This window comes from Chrysochloris asiatica, unplaced genomic scaffold (assembly GCF_000296735.1).
Source record: "Chrysochloris asiatica unplaced genomic scaffold, ChrAsi1.0 scaffold00021, whole genome shotgun sequence".
Lineage (NCBI taxonomy): Eukaryota > Metazoa > Chordata > Mammalia > Afrosoricida > Chrysochloridae > Chrysochloris > Chrysochloris asiatica.
This window is the reverse complement of record NW_006408539.1, coordinates 11,409,157-11,434,889: the sequence shown is the minus strand read 5'-3', so window position 1 is coordinate 11,434,889 and position 25,733 is coordinate 11,409,157. Positions and strand designations below refer to the sequence as shown.

At 43.2% G+C, this 25,733-nt stretch overlaps 1 protein-coding gene across 1 annotated transcript in view; it reads left to right on the top strand.

Annotated features, from left to right (window-relative positions):
- ALPK2 (alpha-kinase 2) overlaps positions 1-25,733 on the top strand; it is a 133,742-nt gene that overhangs the window by 40,589 nt on the left and 67,420 nt on the right. The window contains exon 3 of the mRNA XM_006837571.1: positions 4,849-6,565. Coding sequence (XP_006837634.1) covers positions 4,849-6,565 — 1,717 coding nt within the window. The remainder of the gene's footprint in view (positions 1-4,848; positions 6,566-25,733) is intronic.

The window sequence follows — 25,733 nt, the reverse complement described above, 5'->3', positions numbered from 1 at the left end:
CTCCTTGGAGGCCATGATGGCCAAACTTCATCCCTTATACTTCAGACATATTGTCAGAAGGGAACAGTCACTGGAGAAGGATATCATGCTTGGTAAGATGGAGGGTCTGAGAAAAAGAGGAAGACCCCCACAAGATGGATTGGCAATATGGCAGCATCAATGGGCTCAAGCATGGCAACAATTGTGAAGTTGGCCCAGGATCGGTATAAGTTGGTACCGACTCAATGGCACCTAACAACAACAACTACTACTACCTAATGAACAGAAGGTCTAGATGATACCCTGCTACCACTAAAGAAGGTTCTGATCAGGGACACAGAAATAGATCCTGATGTTGTTGTTGTTACTGGTAAGTGCCGTCTGATAGAAAAACAGAAAACAGATCTTCAGATTCTTAAAATAGCCAAACTTAATGGACCCACTGAAATTGGTAAAATCTATTGCCCTGAGGTACTCTTTTAAAGCTATCCTCTGAAGTTACCTTTTGTCTAAGTAGCAAGTTAGCTCAAAAAGAAAGCATGTCACCTTGAAGAACTGTGCTCTACTGGACAACAGTTAGTCTTTAGCAAAATTGAGGAGGCTGGACACAGAGGGGAAGTGGACAGGAGTGAGCCAACGGATTGGAAATCATGAGAATGTCACACAATGTGAGAAATGTAACTAATGTCACTAAACATTATGTATAAAAATTGTTGAATGTGTAGTAAATAAACACGTGTGTTTTGCTATGTATATTTTCACTAAAAATATTCAATAAAAATATCTTTTTAAAGAGTATCAAGAGGGTACTGAGACCAACATGTTCCAGACCCTCTGGTTTAGACCAGTCTTCGGGATTTCAACTCAGAAGTCACATTTATTTAAGTTAGCGTGGACCTCTTTTCCTTTAAGATGGGAATGATTAGTTCAAAAACAACCTAGAGAATCTGAGCAAGACTTTCACAGCAGGGTGGAGGAATGTCACTTCTTCCTTCAGCCAAAAAGCAAGATATGCAAGGAGGGAACGCAATTGATTGTTCAGGGGATTTCTTACCAGATAGTTCTGCATTCTTGTTAAATCACCATGGGACACATAGCTCCCTCTGCCAGGAGTGTGAGCAGATCCTAACCCCAGCCTTATTCATACCATATCATTCCAATCAATGAAGTGCCTTCTCTGAATCCCCCTGACCCTTCCACTTGGTATAACTTAACACAGAATTGACTTATACAGTTCTCTGAAAAATTCCTTATATTTCCCTCAGTTGGTTTTTAGTTATTTTAGGGCTGGTCCCTCCCCTACACCCCTCCTCCACTCCTACCTTCATATCGGTCATTGTATTAGGTGCCATCGGGCCATAGGGACCCTGTGCACAACAGAAGGAAACACTGCTCAGTCTTAGACAGCCTCACAATTGTTGGTATGTTTGTACCTTATTGTTACTGTTACGTGTCACCATAATTCAAATGCCTTTCACCTCGAGGGACTCATCTTCTGGTGCCATGTGGCTGTTGTTTTTTTAAAGTGCTGTTGAGTTGGTTTGTACTCATAAGAACCCTATATAGGGTGGGTTTGAACTGCCAACCTTGCAGTTAGCAGTCCAGTGCTTATCCTACAGCGCCACATCAGGACTCTTTCGGCACTATGAAGGGGCTTCAAAAAGCTCATGGAAAAATAGCATTGTCTTTTAATTTACTTTTTTCATGAATTCTTTGAAGCCCTCTGGTATAGCAGATAATGTCCCATTGCTATTCATACAGCTTTCACTGACCAGTACTTTCAGAAGTAGAGTACCAGATTTCTCTCCCCAACTAGTCTAACTCTGGAAGCTCACTGAAACCTGCCCACCCTAGGGGACCCTGCTGGTATTAGAAATACTGATGGGGTAGCTTCCAGAATCACAGCAACATACAAGCTGCCATGTTGTTAAGTTCTAGCAAGTCGTTTCCTACGCAGAGTGACCCTGTATAAGCTGTAAATCTTTACATAAGCAGAAAACCTCATCTTTCAACTGGTGGGTTTGAACTGCTGACCTTGTGGCTACCAGTCCAGTGCTTATTCTGTGTAAGACAAATTGGTAAATGAGTACACATTATGAAGTAGATATAACAAGCTATGGTTGGGATGCAGAGCTTGGAGAAGTGTCCTAGTGGGGAAATCATAGCATCCCCTTCCATGTGGCCCTGAGACCACTCTACCCTCTGTCGAATCCTTTCTCTGAAAGTTTGGTTTCTGACAGCTGACACAGAGCCAGGGTTCCACTCTGGTTTCCAATCCCAGCTCTGCTTCTTAATAGCTCTGTAATTTGGAGGAAATTTCTTACCTTCTATCAGCCTCAGGTTTATACACTGTACACTGTATGGCAGAGGGGACATTCCACAATGCTGGGCATCTGGTCTAGTTTCTTTTTTCTCTTTGAGTTGGACAGAAATAACTATATACCAATGCCACGAAGATGAGTAGGTAACCAAGGGTAAACAATAGATCATAACTCTCTCAAAGGTGAAAGTTCATTCGGGATTCAGTTCCTTTTCCTCTTTAATGTACGTAGGAGGAGTCAGCTAAATCCCATGTACTAAATCAGTTCCGGCTGTTTATTTAGTCATTAAGGAGTTAAACATTCTTAACCCAATCATTTTCTCCGTATTTTTCTAAAATTCTCTCTGCTTACCCTTCTTAATTTTTGAGAGTCAGTTCTGCCCCCTCCTTTACTGCTTTCTTACCTGGCTCTTCACACGTCTTAACTTAATTTTCTTCTCTTTTTTCCACACGGCTGTGCTCCCATCAGGGTAGGTGGTTCATGGCCTAGATGGGTCAGGAAATTAGAACCTCTTGAGTTTTTACAGTTGTTCTTGTTAAGTGCCGTTAAGTCGGTTCTGACTCATAGTGACCCTGTATAGGGTTTTTGAGGAGCGGCTGGTGAGTTTGAACCACCGAAGTTGTGATTCAAACTGACCCTCCGGTCCAGTGGTTTATGCTACAGCAGTAGTTCCTGTTTAAGCTCCCTGGCATCCTTGGGTGGTGCAAACGGTTAGCTCACTGGGCTAGGTTGGGGGTTTGAGACCACCCAGAGGTGCCTTGAAAGAAGGATGTGGTGATCTCAAATCATCAGTCATAGGTTGGTGGTTCAAATCCACCAGCTGCTCCTGGGAAGCTCCATACAGGGTCACTGTGAGTCAGAACCACTGAGTCCGAGGTAACTTGGTCTTAGCACTTACTTCCATATTCTTATAGACCATAATGGCATATGATTTTGGCTTAAGAAAGTCCCTACACATTCATTTTCTCATCTGAACCTCAGAAAAACCCTGTGAAACAGAAAGGAGGAGGCGTTGTTTCTCCCAAAGTTGCTCTAATTTCAGTTCTGTGCTGTTAGCCAAGACAAAGGCAGATACCAACTGTGGGTCAGGCTTGGCCAACTTCACCACCCTTAGCAGCTTCTACTTGGGAATTAGATTACCAGCTAATGAGAAATTAAACATTAAGTGACTTACTGAAAAAGAGGCCCAATTATTGAAGGTTTATGAGCCTGGTGTGGTGCAGTAGTATAAGCACTGCTAACTGAAAGATCGGCAGTTCAAACCCACCAGCTGCTTCTCAGAAACTCTATGCAGAGTCACTATGAGTCAGAACCAACTTGATGGCACTTAACAACAACATGAGCATCTATGGGTACCGGAGCTCTGGTGTTGTAGTAGATAGCGTGTTAGGTTGCTAACCACAAGGTCATCCGTTCAAATTTACCAGCTACTCTGCTCGAGAAAGATGAGTCTTTCTGCTCCCATAAGATTTAGTCTCAGAAACCCTATACTGGGTTGCTGCTGAGTTGGAACTGACTCTACTGCAGGCAACTAATGGACTTGAGGGTAGAGGGGAAATGGTGAGTGAGACCATGTGGCATAGTTGGGAGTGTCTAACGTTGCTCCCTTCTGGAGTAAATACCTGTGTATAGTTGACAGAGATCAGTCAAGGGAGATCGAAGGGAGACCTGTAAGTCCAAATCAGACTCAGTTTCTGCTTCTGAAAATGCAGCTGATTTCTGAGCTGGATTGTGCATCGAGTGTGGTGAGCAATAGTGCAGTTATGATGAATTTATACAAGATGAATGAGTGCAAATGATAAAGCCTATGTAACAAGTATCATCCAGCTGCAGAGCTTGGGGAAGGGCCCAGGGAGAGCACACAGGACTCCATATTCCATGGGAGGTACCCCAGGGGGGATTGTCCCGTCTGGGTTCATCTGCTGCTTCTGTAACATGGGCTTGTGAACGTGGGCTCCCAGCCAGAGGGGCTCGTGGGGCTGTGGTATACACCTTCTAGTCGTGATACACAGAAGAGGGAGCAGGCCTTTCTTCATACATGTAACCCTAGTATGGTATTACCGTTACAGCCTCCTGGCAAGAACCGTGCCTTCTTAGCGTTGTCTTAAAAAGAGTTCTTGCTCTTGCTCTTTCAACCCCTTGTGGCCAAATACTCGTGATGTTTTTTTTAAATGTGTGTACAGTGTCTTGCTTCAGAAAAGAATGTTTTTTTCAATTCTATAGCATAAAAATACCTAAAAAGAAAAATAGGAGAAACTAGACTATAAAGCTTTTCTTCCCATTCATTTAAATAATTTCCAGCATTTCAGTTTAGGATAAGATTGTGGAATGCTTTTAGGGGAAAGGTGGATAGTTTCAGAATGATGAGCAGCAGACAATCCCAAGGCCAGTGGCCTCTGACCACAACTTTCTACCAGGGTGGTCACACATCTCCACGAACATGCAGTAAAGAAATATGGTTGTTTTCCTTCATGCACCATGATATGGAAACTGTTGGCATGCACTACCAAAATGTGGCAGACTTACCTGTCTATTGTCTTTGTCCTAGCTGTACCACAAATGATGCTGCTGTCTACCAGATCTCTGCTAAGAACTGCTTTGGAATGATTTGCTGCTCTGCTTCCATTGAAGTCGAGCGCTCGTCCGAGAACCCACAACTCCCTCCTAACCGGAAAGATGATGTGGACATGGGTTGGGAACACGAAACAGAGCCATTTGAAGCGCAAAGCTCAAAACAAGTTGATGAGAAAGAACCTCCTTACAAGGAAGAAGAAAGGACCTCCTTGGGCAAGTCCATGTCAGCTGATCTCTCCCCCACAAAATCCAACCATTCAGACTCACTCCAGTCATTGGCCAATGACGACACTCAGACCTCCAGTTCTGAAAAGCTTTGGGATATTAAAGGAACAAGGCAAACTCAAGTGACATGTGATCCAAATAACACCGAGGAAATTGCCGAAGGCTTTCTTTTCCCTATTTCCAGTATTCCTCCCAGAAAGCAAAATGGATATTCCCACGGGACAGTGCACTGCAGCGTATCCCAGCCCATGGATGGCGTCAACAATGAAGACCCTAATGATGACAATGTCTTAAACTCTAGTCATCAGCAGCCCAGAGTTCAGAAATATATTAGCTTCAGTCAGCCCCTCTCTGAGGCAAACACATCTACCTGCTCAGGTACCCCCAATGACAGACAGCTCTGTATGCACGTTTCCAGCGAAGACTCCGACAGTGACTATGAACTTTGCCCAGAGATAACCCTCACCTACACTGAGGAGTTTTCAGATGATGACTTGGAGTATCTGGAATGTTCCGACGTTATGACAGATTACTCTAATACCATTTGGCAACGATACCTGCGGGGGACTGAGTGTGTTTTTTTATTAGAAAGCGATGACGAAGAGATGGAATTCAGTGAGTGTGGCCTGGCTGGGGGTGGGCATTTCCTCAGCGAAATGAGCTGTGAGGTTCAGGTGTCAGATAACATTGAACCTAGGGATACCCTCCCTGGCCTCTGTGGTTATCACTCAAAACCCCAACAAGTGGGGGTAAGGAGCAGCGGAGCCTCCACCCTCATCCCCTCACCCCTGCAAGTAGGGATGACTCTGACTTTGGGCCCTCACCAGGATGGAACGTCGACGGTGACAGACCAGGGGAAATATAAAGTCCCCTCTGCTTCTGGGGTTGCTGGAAATGTTTATCCAGGAATTCAAGGAGAAACCAGAGACAACTGTCCAGCAGAAGAGGAAGTTGCCAGCGGCAATCTGCTAACCATGGATTCAGCACCAATGGAGATGAAGCCTGGTGAGTTAGAAACTTCAGGGACATGCCAATGTGTGGGAACTACAGCTGAGAAGAGAGTTGGGGAGAAGAACTTATGGAGCATGAACTCACAGAAACCTGCCAGTGTGAGGCGACCAGGAGCTAAGGGGAAGCTCAAGAAGCTGAAAGCCCACCTGAAAGAAAATGCAACAGAGGGCACACTAGATCTCCTACATCCCAGAGAACCTGCTAGGCACCCACTAACCCAGAGTGACAAGAAGGAGCTTTCTCACGCCAGTGTAAGAACTACCAACATGAATCTCCAGTTCCATACAGAAGACTGCACTATCTCACCCCAAGCAGAGCAAGAGGTAAAAACACTTCAGACGCCAACAGATTCGCTCCTCAGAGAAGGAGGAGGGACAAACTTCCAGGGGGAAGAGACACAGCTTACTGATCTATGTGAAGCAAGCCAGCTTCCAGAGCAGAGCGAGTCTCCTCAGGTAAGATTCCCCTTTTAAACAAGTGATAGCAGAAATGGTCATTTATGTGTGTGTTTCCCCCCCTCCCCCGACTCCGTGTTGGTGTTTGCTGTGGAAATCAGAAACAAGTCCCCCAGTACTATCGGGGCCCTTGTGAATGACAGCTACTTCTGCGAGGACGGAAATCTGGTTTTGACAAAAGGCCCAGATAAACCCTAAGCTGTCCTAATTATAGCAAAAGACTGATAGAAGGAAGAGGCACTAATGGGCATCTGGACAGCTGGAAAAAGAAATCTGATATTTTGTCTACTGCATGTGTTTTACAGGGGCAATGTCACTATTTGGAGTGTTTCTCATGCAAATGTTTGGGGCACAGTCTTAAAAGGAAAAAAGAAAGTATTATTTTTTTAGTCATCTTTAAGGGGCATGCTTTAAAAAATGGAAAGTTCTGCTTATAATCATAATTCCTAGCACACAGGAAAGATTTCCACGTATCTGAAAGATTTCTACAATTCACTTGTGATGCCAGGAAAAGGAGATATTTTGCTGTGCGGGGAGGATGTTTTGGATTGGATGCTTGTTTTCTGAGACCAAAAAATCCATGTGGATGAGACTAAAAGAATACTAGCAAATGGCTTCGTCTTCTCCTATGACTGGTTTGGGGGTCGATTCTAAAGTGATACAATTAAATTCATGAGAATAATTAATGCAGAAAAGACGCTATGCTTGAGACATGACTTTATCAGGTTTTTCATCTTAAAGCGTTTTCCAGATGGCTTTTAGGTTGATGCTGTTCTGTGGTCAAGATTTGATCTTTGTAAAGCAGTACTTTAAAGTTTATCAATTATTTTATAATACCTAGTGTTCCTGAATTTTATAGTAGAAACTTACTATAGTTTTTATAGAAGACTACTGTTGTTGTTATGTACCGTTGAGTCCGTTCTGACTCATAGCAACCCTGCAGTTAGCCCCATGCTTATTTTACAGTGCCACATCAGGGTTCTTAGAGAAGACTGTTGTTACGTGCCATTGAGTTGGTTCCGACTCATAGCGACCCTGTGTAGGGTTCTCGAGGAGCAGCTGGTGAGTTTGAACTGCTGATCTCGTGATCCAAACTGACCTTGTGGTCCAGTGCTTATCCTACAGAGCCACATCAGGAGAAGCCCAGGTGGTTAAACACAAGGCTGCTGAAAGAAACACTGGCAGTTCAAACCCACCAGGAAAAAAGATCTGGTGATCTATTCCCATAAAATCTCAGGCTAGGAAGCCCTATGTGGTAGTTTTAGTGTGCCCATTAGGATCATTATGACCTTGGTTTGACTTGATGACACACATCAACAAGAGAACACACTCAAAAGAAAATACAGTATTCACAAATGCATCAAAGTGCTTGAGCAGTCTGTGAAAAAAATACAAATGGAATACATTGACTTCTAAATGTAATAAAAACCCCAGACACATCTGAAAAAATTCCAGAGAAGGGGTTGCTTTGTATTCCGCAAGCTGTTCTGGTCTATGGATCCAATTAGCCCTAGGAAAGCCACACTTGTATTTAATTTTTGCAGGGTTGTTGTTGTTCAGTACCGTCAAGTAGGTTCTGACTCATAGTGACTCAGTATAGGGTTTCCAAGGAGCAACTGGTGAGTTTGAACCACCGACCTTGTGCTTCAAACCCACCTTGAGGTCCTACGTTTATCCCACAGCACCAGCTTTATTTCATTTCGTTTCCTACCACACTTAGACTTAGCAGCTCACACATGCATGATCACAGATTCATGTCCAAGGTAAGTTTATGGAGGCAGTTTTGCCAAACACTAGTAACAAAATTAATTTAGTTTTACTTTTCCTGTTAAGTAATACAACATTTCCTTTAAAAATAAAACCAAAACAAAACATGCTTTTCCTCACTTAGCTAAGCTCCACTTGCTGCTGTCTGTCCCCTTTGAGTATGTTCCACAGGGCCCAAGCCTTGTATTTTTGCAGGCTGGAGATAAAGTGGCCTACAAGGACAGGAAGTGGACAGAAAGGGGCTCTTGACGGGATCCGTTTGATAGCCTCCTTGGTGAGAGGCAGTTTTTCTGCTAAAAACTGAGAGGATCTGAAGGACAGGTCTCATTTGCTGTTTTCAGCTTGAGCCCTGAACAGCATCCTATGATTGAGACCCCAGTGACCAGCAGGCTGACTTGTTTCCTGGGAATACAGCTAACCAAATGAGCCATCTCTGTGGACCAAGCTCATGGATCTTGTGCACGTTCTTATATATACAGATTTTCTTATGGAACTCTTTTGCTTGCACCCTGACACACACATATTCATGAATACACACTTACTCCAACAACTATGACTTCCAAGTCCAACTTGTGCTTTGTGGTGGGATTAAGGCAATTATTTCAGAAGCATTAATTTGGCTGTTCAGAAAGCAACTTGAAGAGCTTACGTTTTGCAGGAGCAGGGTTAGTTCTCCTGTATGCAGCTCTTGGTAACAGAGCTGGCCTTCTGGGAACTCAAGGAACCACCAGAAGCTTGAAAGAAAGCAGTTCGATGCAGCACGACTCGGAAACAGAACCTTCTATCTGTGGCTTTTATTTTCCTTTGACGAATGCTGTAGGGAAATGTTGCTTAAGGGACTAGCATATATGAGCATGAAACTTTTTACCCTTGCAGAAAGTGACTGTTGAACTGGAGACTAGGAATATTCATCTTCCTAGTATGTACAAATTTACAGCAAATGGCCAAATAGCATGGAAAATGTGACACAGAAGCTTTTTTTTGGGGGGTGGGGGGCGCGGAGACACTAGAAACCAAATGAAACTATTTGCTGTCAGTGCTATTGAGTCAGTTCCGACTCCTAATGACTCTGTATAGGATTTCCTAGGAGTAGCTGGTGAGTTTGAACCTCTGACCTTGTGATTCAAACTGACTTTGTGGTCCAGTGCATTCTCCCACACTGCCACAACAGGGCTAAAATTATTTTTAAAAAAAGTTTTGGTGAATCCTTCTATAATTAAGTCAAGAAGACATCTTAAATATTTATTCTCAAACATCTAGAACCTATAGGAACCTGAACTTGAAATGGTTAAAAATTCTGGGCTTGGAGTAATATGAATAAATTTACCCACTCTGGACTCTTGCCTGATTCACTTACCTTGAGTTGCCTTTTTGTAGAATAGTGACCAGCAGCTTGTCTTTTAGTATTTTATCTTCATTTGCATGCTACTTTTAGCTTTCTGAGAAAAAAAATCCCACTCTCTAATTCTGTTATAAGAACAAGGCTGCATTAGAGGAAATCTCCTGTCTAAATGTATGTCTCCAAGAGTCACTATTTCCTGTCTTTCTCTCTTTTATAATGCAAAGCCATCTTGATGTGATATGTCTTGAAATAGTACTTACCCAGGCTAGGATTGGAAAGTCCCCAGTTTCTCTACATTTATGGAGAATTCCAATGTTAATCCCAGTTTGGGAGTGGAAAACAGAGGGTACCCCAGGTTAACTTGAATCACCTTCAAGGGTTACACTGCCAACCTGTCACCCTGTTTTTGATCTTGCTCTCTGGATCCAACTTAGAGGCAAAGACCTGAAAACCTGCCCATCTTAAGTTTCCCCACAGCCACACTGGGGTCAGATCATCCACACTCTGAAACAAGTGTGCACATTACCTAGTTTCACCCCAGAGAGTTTTGCATTTCTGTTTTGGTTCATGAAATCTCAAGTGCATTACAGTATGGAATTGTATTCTCAGGTTCTGATAGTTAAGAAGCTTCCAGGTCAGGAATGAGCACTAAACATAGAAGATGAACTTCATGATAGCAGAAAACGTGGTCACTGTAGTACCTGGCACTATCATAGTAGGGCCTCAGTCAGAGAGGGAATAAGTAACCATGGTTGGTTATGTCCTGTGGAGTCAGTTTCTGACTCATAGTGACCCCGTACAGGGTTTCCAAGGCTGTAAATCTTTACGGGAGCAGAAAGCCTCATCTTTCTCCCGCGGGACAGCTGGTAGTTTCGAACTGCTGACCTTGAGGTTCACAGCCCAATTTGTAACCACTATGCTATGCTCTGGTATAGGGTTTCCTATATGTGTATGGATATGTGTATGGATATGCCACATTTTGTTAATCCATTACATCTGTCATGGGACACTTGGGTTGGTTCCACCTTTTGGGCTCTTTGTGGTCTTCATATTAATGAGCATGCTCTCTGACTTCCTTCACATAAAAGATGATGCTACCAAATCTGCACAAAAAGAACAGAGTTGCCAAGCCTTTTTTTCCTGAAAGGTTGGCAGCTCTTGTCCACCTGAGGCACCTTGGAAGAAAACCTCGGCGGTCTAATTCCCAAAGATCACAGCCATTGAAAACCCTGTGTAGTACAGTTGTACTCTGACACATGTGAGGTCAGTAGGAGTTGTAGTAGACTCCACGGTAACTGGTTTCCTCATTGCTCTCTTGACCTTGAGGATAGATTGTTGTTGTTGTTGTTAGGTGCCATCGAGTCCGTACCGACTCATAGTGATCTTATACACAGCAGAACGAAACACTATCCGATCCTGGGCCAACCTCACAATTGTTGCCATGCTTGAGCCCATTGATGCTGTCATTTTGCCAATCCATCTCGCTGGGGGTCTTCCTCTTTTTCTCTGACCCTCCACCTTACCAAACATGGTATCCTTCTCCAGTGACTGGTCCCTCCTGACAATATGTCCAAAGTATGAGAGACGAAGTTTAGTCACCCTGGCCTCCAAGGAGCACTCTGGCCACACTTCTTCCAACATAGATCTGTTGGTTCTTTTGGCAACCCATGGCACTTTTCATATACTCCTCCAACACCATAACTCAGAAGTATCAATTCTTCTATGGTCTTCCTAATCCACTGTTCAGTTTTTGCATGCATATGAGGTTATTGAAAGTACCATGGCTTGGGTCAGACGCACCATAGTCTTCAAGCTGACATCTTTGCTCTTCAACACTTTAAAAATGTCTTGCACAGATTTGCCTAATGCAATACGTCGTTTGATTTCTTGACTGCTGCTTCCATGAGTGTTGACAGTTGATCCAAGAAGAATGGAGTCTTTGACAACTTCAATCTTTTCTCCGTTTATAAGAATGTTGTTTTTTTGATCCAGTGGTGAAGATTTTTACTTTCTTCACATTGAGATGTAATCCATACCGAAGGCTGTACTCTTTGCTCTTCATCAGCAAATGTTTTAAGTCTTCTTCACTTTCAGTAAGCAAGGTTGTATCATCTGCATATTTCAGCTTCTTAATGAGTCTTCCTCCAATCCTGATGCCACGTTTTTCTTCATGTAACCCAGTTTATCAGATTATTTTCTCATCATACAGGTTGAATAAGTATAGTGAAAGAATACAACCCTGTCACACACCTTTCTTAATTTTAAACCATTCAGTGTTCCCATGTTCTGTTCGAACAACTGCCTCCTGATCCAGATCCAGATTCCTCGTGAGTACAATTAAGTGTTCCAGAATACTCATACTTCTCAATGCTGTCCATAGCTTGTCATGATCCACACAATCGAAAGCCTTATGTAGTCAATAAAGCACAGGTAAACATCTTTCTGATATTCTCTGCTTTCAGCCAAGATCCATCGGACATCAGCAATGATATCCCTCGTTCCACAGTCTCTTCTGAATCCGGTTTGAACCTCTGGAAGTTCTCTGTCAATGTATGCTTGCAGGATCGATTGTTAGGTGCCATCAATTCAGTTTCAACCCATAGCAATCCTACGCGTTTCCCAGGAGTGACTGTGAAGTTTGACTGCTGGCCTTGGATTGTGCTAAACCAACCATACTTTGCACTTGGGTTCATGCAAGAATATTAGGGTTCAATACAACCTTGACTTCACCAGTGCTTTCTTAGCTCTCACAGATTGCTAATTAGAGGAAGAACTTACTACATTAGCCTAGCACTAAGACCTTGTGCAACACTGCTTCTGTCTACTTTTGAGAGGCAAAGCAGGAGTACACCCCAGTTTTATCTGGGAAAATAAAGCAGGTGAATCGTTTCCTGAGAGGGTGGGTTTCCCATCTTTTTGTCTGGAGTTTCCTTCTCTGCTTATCACTCCCCTAGCCCTCCGGAAGTTTCCTTCAAAGTAGACTTTCTCTGGGGCACTTTTTTCATCCCTGATTTCTCCTTTCAGAGATCCCCGTCACATTCTTGGATGCATTCTTCCTATAGTGTACTGGACTCCAGACCAGCGTCTGGCTTCTTCCCTACCTTTTTCAAACTCTGTTACTCTGGGAAAAGTTACTTATATTCTTCCAGCCCCAATTTTCTCATCTGTAAAACTAGAATCATCATTATCATCACACTTACCTCATAGAGTATTGTGAGGACTAAATAAAATCTTGCATACTAATGCTCAACATTTTGTTGAGCATTACAGTTAACATTTAATCTTCGAAATTTAATAGTTGACTTTGTGGTAACTGGTTTTACTGGCAATGTATGAATGATTAATTTTGCCAGCATGGGGTGGCATTACCGTTTTTTGTTTTAGTCGTTCTGATAGATGTGCATAGAGATCTCATTGAGGAGGTTAAGCACAAGGTGTACAGATGCTTGAAAATCTGTGTGGCCATCTAGCAATGGTCAGTTGTTACATGTCATTGAGTCAGTTCCGACTCATAGCAACCCTATATAGAGTTTCAAAGGAGCAGCTGGTGAATTTGAACCACCGACCTTGTGGTCTAGTGTTTATCCCACAGTGCCACACCAGGACTCCATAGGTTATATAGTTGTTGTTAAGTGTCGTTGAATCAGTTCTGACTCATAGTGACCCTGTACAGGGTTTCCAAGGAGCAACTGGTCCAGTGCTTATCCTACAATGCCACACCAGGACTCCATAGGTTATATAGTCGTTGTTGTTAAGTGCTGCCGAGTCAGTTCCAACCCATAGCAAACCTGTATAGAGTTTCTGAGAAGCAGCTGGTGAGCTTGAACCTCTGACCTTGCAGTTCAAACTGACTTTGCAGTCCAGCAAATTAACTCTCAGTACCACCCCAGGACTCCTGGGCATATAGTAGGTCTGTAATTTTTTTTTTTTTTTTTTTGCATGGGAAAATATAAGCAAGTCACTTAAACCTTCTTGTAGTACAATTTCGTATCTGTGACAGAACAACTTGAGATCTTGAATTCATTTACATAATAAAATTGTTATCTGCTGTCAAGTTGGTGTGGACTCATGGCAACCTATGTACAACAGAACAAAATGTTTCCCAATTCTGTGTCATCGTCAGCCTGTAGAGTTCATCATTGTGGCAACTGTGGCAATACATCTTAACAAGGGCCTCCTACCCCCTCATGGACCCTCTGCTTCACCAAACTTGACGTTCTCCTTCAGTGATTGGTGCCTCCTGAGGACATGTCCAAAGAAAATGAGTTAGGTGTGTTCTGTTTGTATCCATAAGGTTTTCACTGACTAATTTTCAGTAGTAGATCACCAGAACCATTGTCCTAGTATGTCTTAGTCTGGAAGCACCCAAGGTGATTTCAGGTGTATTCTTGTTCAGTGAAGGACCATGAATTCATGTTTTTTTCCTAAACTGAACAAGGTCTTGTACTCTTTAGCCCTGTAGTTTCAGGGACTTCCTGGAACTTTCACGTGTGTAAGGATCTCCTGGGAATCTGGTCAAAATGTAGACTCTGATTTAGCAGAACTAGGAGAGGGTTTGGAATTCTGCATTTCTAACGAGCTGGCCAGCTGACCACACAGTGAGCAGCAATGTTGTGGGGACTAAGGGGCTTCCACAGATGATTGACATGGTATGGCCTGTGGAGAATTCCTGCAGAGAGTCAGAGGTTAAATGATCTTGCAGGTCCAGGATGGGACGGTAACTGGCAGAGTGGGACAGCTGGCTTTGTGATTAAAAACCAAACAGATGTTGGTGTTTCTCCCTGGGGCCGCAGTGGGGTGGTGCTGACAAGTGGTTTCATTAACACATGCTTGGTTATCAACCTCTGCCCTTCCCATCATGCACAGAGGCCTGGAGCCATTGTTTAATGTCTGTTATTTTGGGGAACATGTTACCACTTTTCTGTCAGTCACACTGTGGTGGTTTGCATGATGCTTAGATGGTGGAAGATAAGCCACCAGCATTTCAAATACCAGCAAGTTCATCCATGGTGGGCAGGTTTCAGCCGAATCTCCAGCTCATATGCTTTGGATGCATCACCAGGAAAAACCAAGTGCTAGAAAAGGACTGCGTTGTTTGGTAAAGCTGAAGCAAAGGGAAACCCTCTCTGAGAGGGTCCGGCACTACAGCCACAACCGTGGATGTCAACATACTGATGATCGTGAAGGCCCAGGGAATAAGGTCGCCTTGCGTCTGAGCTGACTGGACCAGCAACCACAGGGATAGGTCTCAGGCTTGTGCCAGCTAACAGAACCTCCACAGGACCTCAAAGTAGCAGGCACAGGAAATGGGTGCCGGGTCACCCCAGAGGGTCCTGAGTTTCATCCCCACTGTGCAGGGCTGCAGAGAGCTAGTTACCCACATTGTGAAAGTGGTTTCTCAGGAATTCTGGAGCCCTACACCCCTGATTTCCTACAATTTTTGCCAAGAACAAAGTTGCAGATTATTCAAACAGTTGCAATGAGTGTGCTACAAGCATGCTTCTGCTATGTCTGTACAGAGGATAAACATCGCACACGTTGCAAACTTACATCCTAACATACCAGGGCTCATAGGGAAAACACCATTCCTGTCAGAGAACTTATTAAACATGCAAATTAAAAATTTTATTTTATTTACTTTTTTAAAGTATGTAATTCAATGGCATTTGCTATATTATACATCCATTACTAGAATCAAGTTTAGAACATTTTTATCACTCCAAAAAGAAATCCTGTAACCCCCTTAGCTATCACTCTACCTCAGTCCTTCAACCCCCTCCCTCAAGTCCTAATTAGTGGTGGTTGAGTCCATTCTGTCCCCTGGCGACCCCAAGTGTTTCAGAGTAGAACGGTGCTTTATAGGGTTTTAAACAGGCAATCAAAAAACAAAACAAAACAAAACAAAAAACCTCCAAAACCTTTTGTGTACATCCTAAAAACAAAACAAAACAAAACAAAAAAACAGAGGGACTAGAAGCAAATACTATTGAATGATGACGCATGGAGGAGACTGTAATCATTGCAATGAAACGATGAGTGTAAAACTGCTATTCCCCCGTGTAAACTATCACTCAATTCATAATACAAACTTTAACAACAAAAAAACAAATCCCAAATCCATTGTTGTGGAGTCAATTCCAAATCACAGGATTCCCCTAGGACAGAGTAGAACTGAACCTTAGGGTTTTGTTGTTGTTGTTAAGCGCCATCAAGTTGGTACTGACTCAAAGCGACCTTATGCATAGCAGAATGAAACACTGCCCGATCCTGGGCCAACCTCACTACTGTTGCCACTCTTGAGTCCATCAATGCTGTCATTTGGCCAATTCATCTCGTTGGGGGTCTACCTCTTTTTCTCAGACCCTCCACCTTTCCAAACATGATATCCTTCTCCAGCGACTGGTCCCTCCTGACAATATATCCGAAGTACGAGAGACAAAGTTCTTTACAGGAACAGAGAGCCTCATTTTTCTCTTGCAGAAATTATAAATTAATTTTTTTTTTTTTAATTTAAAACCAGAGATGAACAAAACCAAAAAATACACCTGGGACTCACCTGAACTGTCCAAGGAGTAGCTCAAGTTGGCTGGTGGCTGTCACAGCCTACATGACAATATACAAAAAATAGGGTGCAAATACTGGCAACACTTTTGTGCCAGTGCCGGAACATATAGACCGAGGTGGATTTCTGAGTCTGTAGGGCAGCTCTTCACGTGGGCCTGGGAGGTCACATCACCTGCCCTGAGTCCTACCAGCATGGAAGCTTCCAGGCCCCTGGTGGCAGATATTCATTTCATATTTTCTTAAAACACATCTTAATTCAGAGAAGCAGTGAGACCAGAGATGGAAGCAGAGATGAGGACATGGAGAAGGGGAGCGGCTGAGGACTCTAGATTCATGGAAAGAGAGGGACTGAGAGCTGGTGGTCAGGAGGCAGGCTTGCAGAATGTGCCCTCTGGTTGTTTAAATGATTATGTACTCCTGAGTATTTTTGTGTACATCATCAAAAACAAAAAACAGAGGAAATAGAAGCAAATACTGTTGAATGGTGATGTATGAAGGGGATTGTAATCATTGCAGTGATACAAAATATGATAGGATGAGTGAAAAACTGATGTTCTCCCATGTAAACTATCACTCAATGCACAATGAAAGCTTAAAAAACAAAACAAAACACATCTTGAAAGGGTTCTTGTTGCCAATGCAAATTCTGAGTTAAAAGCTTTTCTCCTTCCTGTTGAGGATTTGAGACTTTTCTCCAGCTTTTCAGGTGCTCATTGCTGAGGGAAAAAAAAAAATCACACATGAAGAAGCAGTGCATCATCTGCAACCCGCTGGTCATCCGTCACTAATTATCAATTGTTCCAGAACCATGTCTTGTATTGCACTGGGGTCCCAGTCTGCTGTAAAAGCCCAGCACAGTGTTTCTGTTACTCAAAGCCAGGGCCTGAATTATCAGCATTGGGCTCACCTGGTGAAGCCTTTGTTTACACTGCAGCTTTGGGATCCTAGGGAGTTGGGGAAAAGGGACTTACTGCTTACTGAGCACTGAGCTTTCATTAGTTGGGCGGGAGAAAATGGAAACAATTATCCAGCATGTTGGATGTTATTAATGTCTCTGAATTTTACAGGTGAAAAATACTGAAATGGCAAAGGTTTTATTACATATTTACTACAATTTAAGTTTTACCCAGACATTCTGAATCTGCACTTTTTAATAAGATCTCTGGGTGATTTTCATGGACATTCAAGTTTGCAAGAAGACAAAAAGTAATAGAACAATTGCCATGGAGTCCATTCATGAGTGTCAGAGTAGAACTGTGCTCCATAACGTTTTCAATGACTGGTTTTTTTGGAAGTAGATTCCAGGTCTTTCTTCTGAGGCAACTCGGAGTACACTTAAACCACCAAGCTTTTGGTTCACCTCCAAGCATGTTAACTGTTTGCACCACATTGGGACTAAAGTTTGGAATCTAAGGACCAAAGTAGATACTTTGAGTAAATTCTACAATGCAAGGCATTTCTGTAAGGAATCACAGGATTTGGGAAACAAGAGGAATTTTAGGGATTATCAATTGTAACCCCTTTATTCTAAGAGGTGGGGGGAAGAAAACCCTCTTGATTTGAAATTTTCTCTCTTTTCTAGTTGGCTAGCTATAAAAGTAACTCATTCTTCACCTGTCTGAGCAACTGAAATAAACATAGCTCCTGATTTATTGTAACTAATCCAAAACAGGTGTGTCATTTACAGCTGAGCTTTATTTTGAGGAGCAGTACAGTGACAGGAATCTGGGTGGCTCTGTGGGTGGGTTTTTGTCCCGGTAACAAATCTTTCATCACTGGCATGGTTTGAAGCTTCATGCCAAATACATGCCTTACTTATCTTTTTTTGTAATGACTAAAATGAACTTGCGTCTCAGAAACATGATGGAAAACCAAACAACACGTTGGGCTAAGCCATCGTCTATTGAGAAAACTTGCAAAACTATGATAATTAAAAGAGTGTGGATACAGACCGAAGATAGATCAATAAACCAAAGTAGAGAATATAAGATCAGACCTAAGATATATAGGAAACGGTTTGCAATAGAAATAGCCTTTCAACTTTCAAAGAAGAAACAAAATCTTCAGTGCTGGCATAATTAGCTATATTTGTGGGAAAATTAAGATGAATGATGTACAGTGGACCCAAGCTAAACGCCAGATGGAACTCTTGAGTTAAGCACAAAAAACCATGGATGGTCCTTGGTTACCATTCCTGAACATTTGATCAAAGAGTCCATAGAACAATCTTGATCAAAAGGGGGGAAATGCAAAACAGAATTTTAAATTCGCATGGACTTTAGACTTTCCGGAGCCATGGAGGCTGGATGGATCCCTGAAACAGTTGCCCTGAGATCATCTTTAAACTTTAAATCAAAAATATCCCCTGAAGTCTTCTTAACATTACATAGTAATTTAACTTGACCTGTAAACAATATTTACCTTGAGCATTATTATGTTCTTTGAAGAACAATCTGTTGTTGTTCACTGCTGTCGAGTCAGTTCAGACTCATAGTTACCCTGTATAGGGTTTCCGAGGAACAAGTGGTAGATTTGAACTGCTGACCTCGTGTTTTGCAGTCTAGTGCTGATCCTACAGTACCACACTCCATGGGATCAAATGGACAACAGCAACTGGAAAGATTAGATAGGAACCTTAGGGGCAGTGAGGTGATGTTAATGAGGGAGGGGCAACTCAGAAAAGGAGGTGAGAAAGGTTACATGATTCAAAGACTGTGCTACATTATGCACATAGAGACTGTTGAGTTGGTGTATGTTTTGCTGTGTATATTCTTAACAACAAAATAAAATCTAAAGTGTAAAACAAAATGTAAGCATGAAGTATTGAAAAAAATATTGGACAATATTTTTATGACCTCTAGAAAGATCAAACCAACCCAAGCTAAACCTGTTGCCATGGAGTGGACATGAAGACATCGTATGTTTTAGAAAAGATTAAAGTCTCTTAAGTTGAGGCACAATGAACAAAAATCATCTGATTGTCTTAGATCTCTAGATCTGCTGTAACAGAAATACCACAACTGGATGGCTTTAACAAACAGAAATGCATTCTCACAGTTGGTTGTTGTTGCTACGTGCCATCGTTAGCTCTTCCCCAGTCGCATTTTGAGTGCCTTTGAGCCCATTGGTGCTGCTACTGTGCCAATCCATCTCATCCAACCTGCGGACTTTTCTTTTGGCACTGTGTCTGACAATATTCTGGTGCTTTTCATCATAGTCAGTAATCTGGGGCTGACAGTGTTCCACTGCTATTCATAAGGTTTTCAGTGACTAAATAGTTGGAGGTAGTTCATTTCTTCTTCTTCCTAGTCTGTCTTCATCTGGAAGATCATCTGAAACCTCTCCATGTGGGTGACCCTGCTGGTTTTTAAAATACCAGTGGCATAGCTTCCAGAATCACAGCAACACGTAAGCCACCACAGTATGACAAACTGACAGACAAGTGGTAATCACAGTTTAGGAGGCTAGAAATCTGAAATCAGAGTACCGGTTCTGGGGAAGGTCCTTGTCTCCTTTCAGCATCTGTAGACCCAGCATTTCTTGGAAATCTGCATGTATCTTAACATCAATCTTCCCCTGGATCTTGGAGTTTCACAGGGCAGGGACCCTAAGTCCAAAGGACCCTCTCCACTCCTGGCTCTTTCTTGGAGGTAGGCGGTCCCCCTTTCCTTTTATCTCTTGTAAGAGAAAAGGTGTTGCATGCCACACCCTTGGGAATCTCCTGCAAATCAGATCAGGGACCAGATGAGGTTAACGGTGTTGTTATTAAGTACCTTTTCGTCAGTTCCGACTCATGGTAACTTGTATAGGGTTTCTGAGGAGCAGCTGGTGAGTGAGTTTGAACTGCAAGCCTTGTGGTTCGCAGTCTAGTGACGATTCTACAGCACCACACCCGGAGGTATGTGGGACCCGGAGTCCCTCTCTTAATCCTCTTGTTCATTGATCACATTCAGATCACATTATGGGGTGGGGGAGGTGATCACATAACTGCCAAAGCACTGAGAATCATGATCCAGCGAAGCTGATACATATTTTGGGGAGAAACACAATTCAATCCATGACAGTGATTATGTAAAATTAAAAATTTTTCTATATGACAAAAGTTATATACAAAATGAAAGGGACATGACAAACTGGGAGAAATGTAGAACATATGTGACAGACAAAGATGAATGACCAAATTATGTTGAAAGTGTTTTTGATGCATAAATCATCCTTCACTGAGTGGTAGGACTCATTCAAACTAGCTCCTGTGCCTTTTTTGACATGACCCATTGGTCATTGATAGTTTATTATTATTTTGAAACAATAAGATGTCTCAGGCTTATTATGTACATTTTATACCTCAATTCTAGAGTCACTCATTTGGTTTATTTAAAAGAATTGTGGTTCCTTTAAATAGAAAATGGTATTTAGAGGCCCAAATATGGTGTAGAGTGTTCATGGTTACTGGGCCTTTTCAGCAGACAAACTGAGAAATAGGCTATTTATTTTTAAGGGTAAGGAGTTCAAACTGCATTTTCCAATTCTAATTTAAATGACACATTGTTTTTGCTTAACTTCTCTGATTTTGTAGTTAGGTTTTTTTTTTTTTTTTAATTGCAAATTTGCTGTAACCCTCAAAATACTTGAAACAATTTCCCATGACAGTACTGACTTTATTAGCAATAAGACTTCTGGTCTTAGTTATCTAGTGCTTCTTGGACTTCTCTTAACACATATGGTGGCTTTGGTGGTGGCGGTTTGCTGTTTATGGGTTGTAGGTTCCAACTCATAGTGACCTTGTATAGGGTTTCTGAGACTATACGTCTAAATCTTCACGGGAGCTGAAAGCCTCATCTTTCTCCCATAGAGCGACTGGTAGATTCGCACTGTGGTTACCTAGTCCAGCTCATAGTTCACTATGCTGCGAGGGCTCCTTATGGGTGGTTTTAATAAACACGTTGATTTTCTCACCGTTTAGGAGGCTAATTCAGGTCACTGGCTCTAGGGTCAGGTTTTTTCTCTCTTTTGTCTCTACAGGAAGGTCCTTGTCTCTTCTGAGCTCCTGCTCTTGGGTGATCTTCATGTGGCTTGGCAACTCTCTGTCCCCATCTCTGCTTACTTAATCTGCTCGTCTGATACCGAGAGATTGATTTAAGACGCATAAACATAATAACAAAGGCAACCCATTTCCAAATGGGATTATTATTACAGGCATGATGTTGTCAAGCGCCCTCAAGTCTGTTCTGACTCATCAAAACCCTGAATAAGGATTTCTAAGGAGCAGCTGGTGGGTTTGAACCACTGACCTTGTGGTTAGCTGTCCAGTCCAGTACTATCCAGTACCACACCAAGGCATTTTTTTTTTTCTGAAGTAGATTTTCTTCTTCAGCTCAAACTGACTAAATTGCCACAAATAGTCTCAGTTGCTTCTATAGTTAGAAAGCTTGAAAGTGAAATTATCTAGAAATGTATTTTCAGATCATCCTTCTCTGCTTCTGTATCTGGTATGTTAGTTTCCTAGAGTACCACAAGAAATTACCCCAAACTGTGCGGCTTAAGTGAGCCTGGTGGCGCTGATAGGTGTGCGGTTCAAATCAGCCACTCCTGGAGAGAAAGATATGACAGTCTACGCCTGTAAAAAGCCTTGGAAAACCTATGGGGCAGTTCTCCTCTGTGAGCTGGAACCCACTTGACAGCAGTGAGTGTGGGTTTGGATGTGGCTTTAAAGAGCTGACATGCATTCTCTCAGATTGTTAGAGGCTAGAAGTCTGACTGAGGAAGATCCTTGCTTGCCTTTCCCAGTTTCTGGGGGCCCTAGGTATTCCTGGGTATAAAAAAATAGCAGTCACTATTCCTCCCATGGCCCTCTCTACTCAGCTGGGTTTGTCAATTCATTTCCATGATACCCTGTTCACAGGTATGGGGCTAATTAGGGAAGTCAATAGGTTACAATTGTTGTTGTTAAGTGCAGTAGAGTCGGGTTCTGACACATAGCAACCCTGTATAGAGTTTCTGAGGAGCAGCTGGTGAGATTGAACAGCAGGCCTCTTGGTTCAAACCGACGTTGTATTTCTAGCATGTTAACCAACAGCGCCACACCAGGACAGGTTGCAATGCAAGAGCAGAAAATGCTCAGGGCACAGTTTTTCTAAACTTGAAGATCTTTCTTCAACATGCCCACAGGCAGGTCTCTCTCTGTCCAGGCCAATGTTACAAAGCTCTTTCAGGGCCGAAGATAAATGCCCAGAGGACACACCATTCCACCATTAGCCTCAGCCCGAAGGCACTCAGCTCTAGCTTCATTGGTCAACAAACCTAGCTCCCCCAATTAAGTGCCTGGAGACACCCCACTCTGCAAGCAAAGCTGCTGCACAAAATCACCCAGTTTTATTTGCTCTGTGGACTGGGAGGCCCACCACTCTGCCTTCTGCGCTGACTCTTGGTTCTGCTGCTTCAGTGTCCCAGCTTTCTGTCTCTGGGTGAGGAGTTCAATGCTTATGGGTCTCGAGGTCCAAAGGACCAACTGCACTCCGAGCTCTTCTTTGTTGATAGTAACTTCCCCCATTCCTGCTTCTGAAAGGGTTCATTTTATATCATCACAATGAATGCTGCTAATCATTCACAACTGTATCTTATCATCCTATCAGCATCTGCTCCCACCTTCTCTTACCGAGGCCCAGCAGGGCCAAAATGTTGTTTAGTGGCCATTACAAAGACTATGAGTAGAAGAGTCATGTGAAGCAATTTCCCTGCACTGCGCCAGGCTTGTGACGCATCACTTCCATCTCTGCCTCTGTCATCACATGGCTGTCCTCTCCTCTATGTTGGTTTGTCTTTCTGTCTCTTCTCTTCTTATCAGGACACCAATCAGACTGGATTAGGACTAATCCTTCTCTAGTGTGACCTCCTATTAACCAATTACATCTGCAGAGACTCTGTTTGCAAATAAGTTCATATTCACAGATACCAGGGGTTAGATGTTAACATATCCAGATTATGTGTGAACCAACCTCATGGTCCCCAGACAGACACGGAAGATGTCCTGGCCCATAGCTCCTCAGTCTACCTAGGGTTAGCTGCAGGTGAAAGTGGGTTCCAGCAGTGGACAACTTCCCACCCCCTGCTCTGCCTGAGGCTGTGAGAAAGTTTGATCTGGGAGGTTGCTTGGCCGCCTACTGCAGTAGTCCAGAAGTTGGGAAAATTCATACCCAGCAAGGGAAGAAATGGGAGCACCTCACCCATTTGCTGACCTTGCGGTTCAGACCGACTTTGCAGTCCAGTGCATTAATCTGCAGTGCCACACCAAGACTCAAACCTCCATTGATAGGCAGGTGGTGGTTGCATATGAGTTGCATTGATAGAAATCAAACTTGGGTCTCCCACCTGTAAGGCAAGAATTCTACCACAGAGCCACCACTGCTCCCAAATTTACAAGTAAATTAGTTTAAAATAAAATCAAAACTAAAATTCAATTCCTCGGTCATGTTAGTGGCTACACGATTGGACTACATCCCTCCAAGTTATTTCTGTTGTCACTGTGATGTTTAAATAGCCCTGGTGTCCTCTTCTCATCTGCGGCTGGCCTGTGACAAACCATCATTCCCGTCTTTGTGGGAGAGGGCTGCTTTCTCTCTACCCTGGCTTTCTCGCTGTGGTCGATTGGTTTGGCATCACGAGTTAGGTTCTGGGCTCAGGCCTCAGCCCACGAAGACCTCATTTTCCGTGATAGCCTCTCAGGCGCCCACAGTGCCAGGCCGAAGTGTCCTACTTGGCACCTGGCTGCACTGCTGGCTTGTTGGGCAGACTCCACTGTGTCTCTGGTGTCACGCTAAAAACAACACGCCCCTCCTGGCCCCCAGGCCCTCGATCCGGTTACTGTCAAGGTCCAGGACAAAACAGGACAAGTTCCAGTTGTCTTTGAGGTCATAGGCTATTGGTCTTTGCAACTCAGGAAGCTAGGAGAAAAACGTTTTTTCATTCAAAAGTATTTTATTCATGAACTCTTACCATGAGAAGATGAAGGACGTGTGTCAGGAAGTAAAGAAACTACCTCCCAGGTCCCCAGAAGCGGGGATTATATAGCCTATCCCTAAAGGTTTCCCGGGATAACACAGAATCTTCTTGTTAGCTGTGGTTGAGTTGGCTACCGATTTCAGGCCTTCCTTTCTAGTCTTGGAACTCTGCTGAAGCACAAGCCTCCATGAGAGACGGTGGTGGCTGCGCCTGGGGTGCATTAGCTGAATTTGAACCTGGATCTCTAACTGGAGGGGGAGAATTCTTCCATATCACCCTATGGACTAGGCGTCTCTGGGCTAATGTGCCCAGCTCCTGACCAAAGGGCTGGAAGTTCAAGTTTACACACCGGCACCTTGATGGGGAAAAAAAGGCCTCACAGGTTACTTCTGAAAACCCAGCCACTGAAAACCACGGTTCTACCCTGACACACGTGGGTCCCATGAATCAGTGTTGATTTAACAGCAACTGGCTTTAAAAGGACTCCTGTGTCCTTTTAAATAGTGGCCAGCTAACTCCAAAGTTGGCAGTTCAAATCCACCAGCTGCTCCAAGAGAGGAAGATCAGGCTTTCTGCTCCCATAACGATTTATAGCCTCAGAAAACTTATTAAGTTTTCTTATCAACTCTGTGGCACTGGGTTTAGTTTTTAATATTGGGTAGTTGTTAAGTGCTGTTGAGTCGATTCCGACCCATAGCAACCCTGTGTAGGGTTTCTAAGGAGTATCTGGTGAGTTTGAACCACCGACGTTGTAGTTCAAACTACTTTGCAGTCTGGCGCATTAGTCCACAGCACCACACCAGGACTCCCTATTGTGTAGTTGTGATTATTGTTGTTAAGTGCCTTTGAGTTGGTTCTGGACTCATAGCGACCCTGTATAGTGTTTTCTAGGCTATAAATCTTTTCAGGAGCAGAAAGTCTCGTCTTTCTCCCTTAGGGCAGCTGGTGGACTCCAACTGCCGACCTTGTGACTTGCAGTCCCAGTGCTTGTTGGACAGAGCCACTGCACTCTCATTATGATTGGGTAGAATTCCTCAAACTTCAATGTACATGCAATTCACCTGGGATCTTGTGAAAATGCTGATTCAGATTCTGTAGGTCTGGACTGGGGCCTAGGACCCTGCATTTCTGACAAGCTCCTGAGATGTCTTGACCACAAGGTCTTATGGCTTTTCCAGAAAGTATTTAGTCCACCACACTCAACTTCCCAGTAGCTAATAATAGCTACCATTTATTGAGTGTAAACATGCGCCAGGCTCTGTGCTAAGCACTTTACTTGGTTGGCTTACTTAAGTATCACAGCAACCCCTGAGATAAGTCTTGTTATTAGCCAGACCCCGGGCAGTAGATGGCAAAGCCGTACTTTGGACTGAATCTGCCTGAGTCCAGGCCCTTGACCCTAAGGAGCAATTCCCCTAATTCCATTTTAGGTCTGAGTTCCTTAACTCACTGGGGAACTAAAATAAACTCGTTGATAACTGTGGTTGCTTCTGGGGA